The sequence below is a fragment of the Stylophora pistillata genome, chromosome 2, assembly GCF_964205215.1.
Source record: "Stylophora pistillata chromosome 2, jaStyPist1.2, whole genome shotgun sequence".
Classification (NCBI taxonomy): domain Eukaryota; kingdom Metazoa; phylum Cnidaria; class Anthozoa; order Scleractinia; family Pocilloporidae; genus Stylophora; species Stylophora pistillata.
The window spans coordinates 7071124-7082339 of NC_142520.1; the positions used below are offsets into that span (position 1 = coordinate 7071124).

General features: G+C 37.0%; 1 protein-coding gene across 1 annotated transcript; it reads left to right on the forward strand.

The window, feature by feature from the left end:
• The first annotated feature begins 768 nt into the window (after nt 1–768).
• Nucleotides 769–11153, forward strand: LOC148736898 (uncharacterized). The gene is made up of 18 exons (XM_088750789.1): nt 769–2563; nt 2752–3167; nt 3264–3323; nt 3856–4063; nt 4820–4924; nt 5280–5367; nt 5665–5755; nt 5850–5899; nt 7030–7156; nt 7246–7349; nt 7604–7706; nt 7811–7961; nt 8072–8153; nt 8614–8680; nt 8807–8889; nt 9046–9166; nt 9675–9716; nt 9818–11153. Exons 1-18 carry the CDS (start codon nt 1051–1053, stop codon nt 9983–9985), a joined length of 3579 nt encoding a protein of 1192 aa, XP_088606915.1. The 5' UTR covers nt 769–1050; the 3' UTR covers nt 9986–11153.
• Nucleotides 11154–11216: the final 63 nt, after the last annotated feature.

The following is an 11216-nucleotide window of genomic DNA, read 5'->3' on the forward strand; positions in this document are numbered from 1 at the left end:
CCGTGGCAATCAGCACCGTAGCGACATCAAGGGTGGACATAAAAACAAACCCTCTGTCAGACATTTTAAGAGCTGTGGAGTCGACCATCTTAAACTTATGGTTATTGAAAAAGTTAGGAGTCAAAATCAAGAAATCAGAAAAGTAAGAGAAAATTCTTGGATATTAAGACTCAATCCTACTATCAATAAGCTTACTACATGAATTATAACTACTTTAATTTATCTATTTTAGACACCATGACACGTTTCGCTGTTATCTATTCTATTTTTTTATATTAATACGTCATGACATGTTTACTGTTGACACGAATTTTAAATTTGAATATTGTTCATGTAATTAGTATGCTCCTGAGGAAGACCGAGACGGTCGAAACGTCGAGCTATTAAACCAACAAAGCTACATTGGAGTTGGCCTCTTGACCATTTCATTTCTGCTCTTATATATTTACGTTGAGTTACAAAAATACGAAAACTACGTTTTCATCCCCACAGGCCGGTTTCGTGACTGTTCAATCATCAGGAAATTTTCTTGATAAGAGTATTCGTAGCCATCGCTTATATACTATACGAATTTGCATAAGAGGCGTGGCGATAGAATTAAATGCGTTGTTCGGTTATTACGCACGCATGCGCAGTATCGATTCGTTTCTCTGGCGGCATGAGGACACCAGTTCATTATGCTCACTGAGTGATGATAATTCAGGTCGGCAGCGATACCATACAACAAAACGTCTAATAAGATATAGTACAACATGTTTATGTGCTCACTTTGCTGTAGCGGTGAACTCCATGAAAACTATAAGCTCCTCGTATTCAACAATTGCCTAAATCTTTTTATCAGCGAAAGTCTTGCCTGACTCTTCTTCTTGTCCTAGTTATTGTCATGACTGGTAATCATCATTTGTGTTACTTTATTTATTAATTTCAGGCCTTGGGCTTGACGATGATGTATGCAACCAAAATATATGTACATCGGATTGTCATAAAGAATATATTAATGAAACTCCTTGCAATCCACTTCAGTGTTACAGTGGTAATAATTCTTGTTTTATGAAATGCAAGACGACAGGGTGCAAACAGAATTGCAACAATGCAGTTCAATTATGCGAGATGGATCTGGAATGCAGCGAAGGGGACTGTGAACAAACTTGCAATGCTAAAACATGTAAACTGAACTGCAGTGGAGGAAAGTGCAAAAAACAGGAATGCTCTGAGGAAGTAAAAATATGTGAGATGGGTCAAGATTGCAAAGAAGGGGATTGTGAACAAATCTGTGGTGCTGAAAACTGCAGTCTGACTTGCAGTGGGGGAAAGTGTAAATTACAAGAGTGTCAAGATGAAGGAGAATTATGTGCAATGGATCTGGAATGTAGCGAAGGGGACTGTGAACAAACTTGCAATGCTAAAACATGTAAACTGAACTGCAGTGGAGGAAAGTGCAAGAAACAGGAATGCTCTGATAAAGTAAAAATATGTGAAATGGGTCTAGTTTGCAAAGAAGGAGATTGTGAACAAACCTGCGATGCTGAAAAATGCAATCTGACCTGCAGTGGGGGAAAGTGTAAATTACAAGAGTGTCATGATGAAGGAGAATTATGTGCAATGGATCTGGAATGTAGCGAAGGGGACTGTGAACAAACTTGCAATGCTAAAACATGTAAACTGAACTGCAGTGGAGGAAAGTGCAAAAAACAGGAATGCTCTGAGGAAGTAAAAATATGTGAAATGGGTCTAGATTGCAAAGAAGGAGATTGTGAACAAACCTGCGATGCTGAAAAATGCAATCTGACCTGCAGTGGGGGAAAGTGTAAATTACAAGAGTGTCATGATGAAGGAGAATTATGTGCAATGGATCTGGAATGTAGCGAAGGGGACTGTGAACAAACTTGCGATGCTAAAACATGTAAACTGAACTGCATTGGGGGGAAGTGCAGAAAACAGGAATGCTCTGATGAAGTAGAAATATGTGAAATGGGTCTGGAGTGCAAAGAAGGGGATTGTGAACAAATTTGCAGGGCTGAAAAATGCAATCTGACCTGTATTGGGGGAAAGTGTAAATTGCAAAAGTGTCACGATGAAAGAGAATCGTGTGCAATGGATCTGGAATGTGGCGAAGGGGATTGTAAACAAACATGCGATGCTAAAACATGTCAACTAAACTGCAGCGGGGGAAAGTGTAAAAAACAGCATTGCAGCAATGGAGTACAAGTGTGCAGCATGCATTGTAACGCCATCGATTGTACACAAACGTGCGACAGTCCCACATGTCACATGGGAAGAAGCTGGCCTAGCAATTCTCAGGATGGAGTCATATGTTCTGGGAATGGTGGATGCTGTGGAAGTCTCATTCCTAATTACGACTCATTACCTTTCACGGAGGGAGTCTATCATACCCTCTGTGACATGGGTAAACAATGCAGTTGCTTTAAATGTCTAAATGGCTCCTGCAGCACTCCAGATTTATACCGCTCGATTATCATCACACCTGCCTTTTCTACAACGGATCGAGTTTTTTCAACTCAAATTCCAATGCTGCAACGAGCAGGAAACTCCCATACTTTTTGTGAGTAAAATTAACTAAGTGAATACTGAATATACCGTAATATTTTTTTACGACGAAGTGTCCGCGATTCTTCATATAAGATAGTGCATTTTTAATGGTTCTTACTCCAAATGCCTTGTGCTTAACGATAACTTTCTAATTATCGCTTTCATTTCATTTTGACAATTTGCTTTTTCCTCAACATTCAGCTCTTTTGCAATTATCGTCGGCGTCACTGTTACCTTTACTTTTACCATCACCATTATCATCGTCTTCAGCATTGTCATTAGGTGTGGAAGCATCAGAAACGGCAAAATCAGAATCAACCCTATCATCAGAATCAGCCCAATCATCAGAATTAGTATCAACGAAACCATCAGTATCTTTATCATCACCATCTTTATTGATAGCAGCAGCAGTATCGTCATTAGGTGTAGAAGCATCAGAAACTGCAGAATTAAAATTTAACCCATCATTAGAATCAGTATCAAAAAGATTATCAGTTTCTTTGTCATCAACATCATCATCGCCAGCAGCAGCATCGTTATTTCCGTCACCATCGTCATCTCCGCCATCATCAACTTGGAATATTCCGTCATTGACATTGGAAGCACTGAGAAATTTGGTAGGTACATGAGTATTGTAATTCCTCTTTCTCTTTGTAATTATAATTATCATAGCCTCTGCCAATCGCCAACCTTCTCGTGTTTCTTCACCACAGGCAAATGACTCTATTTCTAAACTCACTGAAATAGATATCAAGAGAAACAATTCTTTGAAGGTATGATTGCACGTATTGCTCATCTATCACATGGATTGATATAATATTTAGATATTAAATATGCAATAGCTTCAAAAATGACGTCTCCAACTGAACGCAGCAATTCGTAAGCTTCAAAGGTCTTTTAAACATGGACCGAAGCATACATTTTATTTCAATGCATCCCTGTCTACATGGTTTTTTTTTTAAATGAAAATTGAAATAAAATGTAGACAGGGATACGTCTTCTGAAGAAGAGCAGCTCTTTCACTTCAATACAATGATGATGGTGATTAATTTCGATCTTGATCTGTCAAAAAGACTTTTTATTTCTTAAAAGAGAGCCAACGGGACTGTGAGTCTCCGCTAAAAGCCACTCATTACTTGCCAACAATTACACTATCAATACAAGCCGGGAGTAGTCCTCATTACCAACATTATTACTTTCGTCAAAGTTTTGATCTGTAACTTCAAGCTGATTTTGTTGAGGTAAATATATTGCCAAGTACCTCAATTCATAGTAACATAAATAACGGTATTTTTGTCCTCACAGGAGGCTGTGCGTGTATTTCAACACTTCACCGATAACCTTCTGAACATCACGAAACCCCATGCAGGCCAACTGAGTAATAAAGAAGATGAAACAAAAATAGGATCCATATTTGAGGTGGCAGTCGCCTTCGAGGAATTTGCTCTTAATTATGGTAAATACCATCTGAGTGGAACGAATCCATCTGCAAAAATCACTAGTCAAAACATGGGTGAGTTGAAATATTCATAGATTTTCTGATTGATTAACTAGTGACTGACTAACTGACCTATCGACTAATTGAGTGCTCTGTCTACTGCCTGGCCAAATGAAATACATACAAATAGAAGCCGTAAGAACACAGTAAGTTAGCCTGTTTCTCATCTCAAAATTTAGTTTGAGTAGGTGCATCGAAGAAAGTGCTCTATTAACTATTTGGTTTTGTTCGTGCTGTTTGTTTCTCTATTCTTAACATATCAGAACAACAGTACATATTAAATTTTGGTGAAATAAACCAGGATCGCGTTTAAGTTTTTGTAATGTTGTAATGCTTTCCAGATCTTAGATCACGCCTCTACGTGTTTCCAACTCAAGATAAAAGAAGCTATTCACATTCAAAGAGAAAAACCTTCTTTGAATCAACAATTACATCATGTAAATCTAAAGCTATCCTTATAATTTTCACATTGTCACGTTTTCTGTTCTTACTAGCTTAATTAGCATGTACTTATAAATTCAACTTGTAAAGCTTTGTTAATCAACTGAAGATGACAGAGGTTTCTGTCGAAACATGTCTTTTAAACTAAAAATTTTTGTCGTTTTCTTTAAATTTATGTGCGTACAAAATAAAATAATATTAAAAAATGTTAATAATGATAATAATAATAATAATGATAATAACAATGATAAAACTTCTACATATGCTAATGTTATCTCACAATTCCAATCATCATCTAACATTTAGGCTTCTCCTTCTTCCTTCTTACAGTTGTGGCCATTCAAAAAGGTTATCGCCATGGGACTGACTTCTTCCTCAAGGAGGATGAATGGCAAGCTAGTATTAATATTTCTGCAAAAGATTTTGCTGAGAATGGTTTGTGCTAACCAAATTTTTAACTCTAAATTATACAATATCTTGTTTTGGATTTTGCTCCATTATTTATTCTTTTACGGTTAATCAACAAGCAAAATTTAACTGAAAATGATGACATAGCTAAGAAGATACTCACGTCCAGATAAGTCGAAACCCATCGTTAATTGCACTGTTAAACCCACAGAAAGTTCGAGGTTAATGACCTAGTTGAGACGTTGGAGGAAAACTCGAAAAATGTGTAAATCACTTGCGTCTGGCTCGTGGCGGATTTGGAATACGTGTAAAGCTGGACTGATATCATGGTATGGGGTTATACAGAGGACATTTTAACACAGGCTAATTTTTTTGTTTTTAGGGTCAGTGGTTGTTGGGTGTGTGTACAAAGATCTCCATGAATTACTACTGAGAAACAAATCCATCCGGAACGAAACTGATGGTCCAAGGTGACATTAAAAGATAAAATATTCATAGATTAGTTCGTGCCTAACGTGTTTATATTGAATGGCCCGCGTTTTTTGAGTGCGTCTGAAGACAATTTCCAATTGTCAGGTTGCTCTTTAAACTCTCAAAAAACACAAAAAGAACTTACTTTTTATCCACATATTTTAGAAAACGGAGTTCTCCAATATAAAGTTAAGGGGTACCACAATGCATTGCCACGAAGCCTTACAGCATACTGAGGTACGGTTACTGTAAAAGCAACATGAGTAATTTTTAGAAGGATTTAATTTTATTTACAGGTACGTGAACACTAAGATAGTGACAGCAGCTATGAATCCCAAGCCCGAACAACTACGGCAAGATGTCATCTTGAGGTTTAAAAACCTGGAGGTAGCAGTATGAACATCGAAAGATTATTTCAGATCGTCTGTGTTGTGTTGGTTGGCTTTTAAGAGAATAACGTAATATAAAAATATTTTTATAGGTTGTTGACAAAATAAAGCATTGCGTCTTTTGGAGTGGCTTCAAAATAAGGTAAAGCATTTCTATGATTTACGATTGGTTGAAAGAGCATATTTCATCAGAATACAAAGCTCGTAGCTAAAGTTTTCGCATTATTTACCAGTTTGTATGATGACCGAGAATTACTCCTGCGTTTCCCCCTACACTTCTCTCGTGCTCTAGCCGCTTCCTGCTTGCTTTACAATGGGACAGAGCACAGCCAAGGCTTCTTTATTTGTTGAATACATTTATTTCCTTAACATGCTTCAAGATCATATATTTCTTCAGTCCAAAGTTGAGTGTAGGTATTGGAAATTATCACTCGAAGAATCTTTCGCAATGTAATTTTATCCCGGTTAGCTCAATTGGTAGAACGCCGGACTGTTGTGCGGGAGGTCGTAAGTTCAAATCCGGCCTGACCACTCAGGGTCTTTAAATAACTGAGAAGAGAGTGCTGCCTTTGTAATGATATCTGCAAATTGTTAGACTTTCTAGTCTTCTCGGAGAGGATAAATAGAGGTCCCGTCTCCCAAGCCCTTGTATGTGATAAGAAATCTTGTGGGACATTAAAGAATCAACACACTGTTCGAAAAGAGTAGGGCACGTAGTGCCCGGTGTTGTTGTCTATCTTTGTGTAGTGTCTATCAAATTGATGCGGGGTACTGCGCCTTTCAATATTGTGTAGAAAAGGCGCAATATAAATAAAGAATTCATTCACGAATTCATGATGTCAGATTGCATTGTCGGTGACGATTCTTGACGTTTTGATAATCTGAGGTGAAGTCTGAGCGATCAATTCTCTTGACCTGGGCTAGAATTGTAATCGACTTAAACTCTTTATCTGGTTAAGGTGGTTACCATATTCTTCCTGTCATTGAGCTTAACGCTTTTACTGCCACCGAGTTTCAGGGGGAACACTTCCGGAAGCTTTATACGTTGTTATTTGTTTGTTTCTGTTACCAACGCTATCTTTATTTGGAATACACGTTTCTTCTTGTCTTCCTCCAAGATATACATTTTTGTTAGTTAGTATCACCGAAAAGATATTGATGGTTTTTTTCTCTGAAATACCAAAACAAAGGCAGTGAAAACCGTAATTGATGTTTGAAACCTTGATTTTTTTGTATAAGATCATCATTCTCATTTGTAACATAATTTTTTAGTCCAGACGGGTTTTCAGAGAAGGGTTGTTATGTGGATCCATCGAATAGCAATTCCGAAGAGACAGTTTGCAGCTGCAGTCATTTGACTCATTTTGCTGTGTTGGTGGACTTCAGCGGTGGCACAAAGGTAGTCTTTTTCTTAAGTTATTTTCAAGTAATAGGTCCGTGTGGTCAATTAATGTATCGTCCTCTTTTTTATGTTTATTTGCGCCACAGCTCTCCACCAAGGACATAACTATTCTGGAGATCATCACGTACGTAGGATTGAGCCTTTCTATTATCGGAATGCTATGGACAATAACTCTGTATTTTTTCCTCACGTAAGTATTGTAATCAAAAGATCGGGAAAATACATTAATAGATACATTTTTTCACGCCGACTACGATTGGAAAGGCCTAGTTGTTAATTAGAAACTAAATCCGCACAGCAGGTTGTGGGCGTCTCTCGTTATCATTGACTGTTCAAGCTCACCTGCGAACTGTAACTAATCTCTCTTGCTTCCTTCCACGTGGTTTTGTTTTTTTTTCTTTGTATTTGTTTTTTGGTGCTGTATATTACTTTTTATTTTACCAGAGATGTCCGTCAACCTCTGTCTCAAATACGCTTAAGCCTTGCCGTGGCTTTAGGAGCTGGACAAATAATATTTCTTACCGGAATAAATGCCACAGAAAACAAGGTGGGCAGCTTTTCTGTTTTGTAGAATATATTCAAAGATAATATAATCGAACAAAACATGAAAATAACGACATATGTTGCTGTTTTCGTTTCCACTTTGTGTAGGCTGTGTGTGTCATAGTAGCAGCTTTTATGCAGTATTTCCTGATGGCTGCCTTCTGTTGGATGCTGGTGGAGGGAATTTATCTCTATCTGTTTGTTGTAAAAGTTTATAACATCAACACCAAGATGCACATGTATCACGTCATGTCATGGGGTACTTTGTTTTTACAGCTAAACTTACCTGATACATTCACTGTTGTAAATTGTGTTTTTAAATATCTGAATCATTTTAAGTCACTTTTTTGCTGTAAAATTGTGCAATAGGTTTGCCCCTGGTTATGGTGGCCATTCCACTGTGTATCGCTGCTGGGAAAGAAGGGATACAAAGCTATACCAGTGAAAAATTGTAAGAGGCGCAGCTTTCTTTCTCTCTTTATCTTCTAATTCTTCTCTTACATCGTTCATTTTGTTTGCTGAAGTTTTGGCCTTTTTTTATAATTTTTATAATTTTTTATAATTTGCTTTGGTATCCTTACTAACTTTTCTCAAACTCCTTCTCATAAGGATGTCAATATTGTCAATTTTTACAGAAACTCTGACCAAGGCTGGGCAGAGAAGAGGAAGAGAAATTAAAATGACCAATCTTCCAAACACTTTTAATCAAATTATTATTTAGTCCATGTATTTATTTTTGTCACATTCCCTTTTTTCTCCATAATCTTCCCTTCCGATCGTTACCCTATTCTTATCATCACATAATCATAAAAATGCTGTATCATCTTGTACATTCTTAAGAACTGCAGTTCGTATGTTCACATTTTTATTTTTACCTTAATTTTATTTCAATTTTCATTTCTTCATTTTAGTTGTTGGATGTCCTCAGAGAACAATCTGATTTGGATATTTGTCACATTCGTGATTACAATTGAAGTGGTAAGTTTCTGATACGGGTTATTCATTTTTCTCATCATATCATCGTCGGTGAGTTTAGTATATGACTTGAAATGTGCAACAACCATACCCTAATGCAAAAATCTTCAATATTTTCCTCGCTTCAAGATCAACTTGGTGATACTTGTACGAGTCATTAAGGAGATGACCAGTATGCAGCCAACAGGAGACAAGCAAAGTCAACAAATACGGTGAGATGGAGCTTTTATATTGAACAGAATTGTTTTGATGTAATTTTAATAGTTTACGTCTAGCTGCCTCAAGGTTTTGTTTAAATTGATCAGGTTACCACAAATGTTTCCAAGGGTGATATGCATTCTATTAACCCGCATATTTTCGTCCCTCAGAATTGGCATTAGAGCATGCGTGGTGATGATTCCCCTTCTGGGTGTCACGTGGCTATTTGGTTTTTTGTCGCCATTACACATAGCTTTTTCCTACATTTTTAACATCCTCAACTCTACACAGGTGAGTATCAAATATTATCATTTCATAATTTTACACATTAACTTATCCATTTTCATTGTCTAGATCACTTTACACTATAGCGAACATAGTACGCATCGTCTGATTAGTCAATTCCGTTTCCAAGCGGATGGTTAATGAAGTTATAGAGTTTGGCTTGGGATTTATGAGCTTTTCTCGCGTTGTAACAACATCCCGTATGGCTTTTTCACGTTTAGTAGGGCCCGGGAAATGCGTTCTATCGCTTAGCTATAACCAAACATTTTATTGTGATAATATGAAACTTGAATTTTAAACCAGACAGAACAGAATTAAATTAAAGTTAAAACAAGAAAGCGATTCCCATGTTTGTGAGATTGTCACAACTCCAGAAGTAATTTGATTTCTTTGGTTATTTTTTTGAGACCTATGGAAAAAAAAAAAAAAAAAAAAAACAACAACTTTAATGCAGTTATCTCCAGTCATATCACAAACCACAATTTATCTGAAAAACGATTTTTTTCTGTTTAAGGGTTTCCTGATTTTCGCTCTTCACTGTCTGCGAAACAGCCAGGTAAGATTAATTGAAAAATTATACATATGGTGTAGATAATGAGGTTTTCAAAGGTGAATATGCATTGGAATTTTTTTCTTACTGTCCATGTCTATCTGCAGATCAGAGAGCGATTCAAAAGGAAGGTGAACACCATTTTTCCATCTACAAACAGTGGAAACTCCACAAAGAAGAGCTCACAGATTAATCCAAGCGATGTTGATGATATGTGGGTAGCTGAATTGCAGTCTTGCAATGAATTTGAGCTCAGTGAAAAACCCTCAACTTGAAGGAATAGAATCAACAGAGCGAGTACAAAAGTGGACTGTCTCATTGTTTAATAAGATCATTCTGGTCACCGTAGTTAATCTAAGGCGATTGTTTATTTTCGATCTGTTAATAAAATTTCGGTAGTTGCGATTGCACCATTAGCTGGGTAAATAAATCACTTATAAGATGTTAGTCTCTGCTGATATTTGGATGAAGGAGTCTAATTCGTTGATAAGGCAACTTGCCAAAGTCGGTAGTCAACCGCTTTTTTTTTTTAAGCTAAGTGCAGGAAATATAATTTTTTGTAATCAAAAGTGTGTATTTTTTTTATTATCGTACGTAATATGGGAAACTTCGCCTTAGTTGAGAGCTAAATTGTTCGGGAGTAACTAGCTTAGAGGCTGGCTGTCGATCAATGTTAGAATTCTAAACAATGTTTCCATCACATATTGGTGTATCTGTTCCTCTTATGATTGCCCCAAACTATTTAGTTGGAATGTGGCGGTAATTCATATGACGCGTCATGTTGAGTCTGAAAACGTCTTCAAACAGTGTTTTGTTTAGCTTTGATTGTGATAATCGCTTCCCGGTTAGCTCAATTGGTTAGAGCGCTGGACTGTTGTGCGGGAGGTCGAGGGTTCGAGCCCTGGCCGGACCAACATTCGTGGTCTTAAAATGATTGAGGAGAATGTGCTACCTTTCTATAATATCAAGAAATGGACAGACATTCTAGTCTTCTCTGATAAGGACGAATAATCCGTAGGTCTCGGCTCCTGCATCTTTACTTAGATAAATATAATTTGATCAGGCAGGGGACATTAAAAAACGCACATCACGAGATTGCAGTCATGTGGTCTGGCCTTGTTACTGGGTATTGGGGGGAGGGGGCATCTATAAATAATTCGTCTTTGATCATATCCACATGTTAATTTGCGCTATATAAAGTTAATTCATTTATTCAATCATACGCATTTTATTGTCTCGTCTTTGAATTCCGTTTATACAGTGTTTTTACGAATATTACATGATGGCGTCATCTATTTCTACTTTTTAAGGAGTTAAAATCCCTTTAAAATACCAAATACTATATTCTTTTGTAATAGTGGTAGTTACAGCTGACTGTTAAATGTTCTCATGAAAAAATTCATGGATAAATAAACCAAAGAGGAACAGTTCCCTGAATGATCAGTTCCATCGCTCAAACGTTGTACCCTTTCCGGTCACAATCCTTCGATCACTTTGGATTCAAAG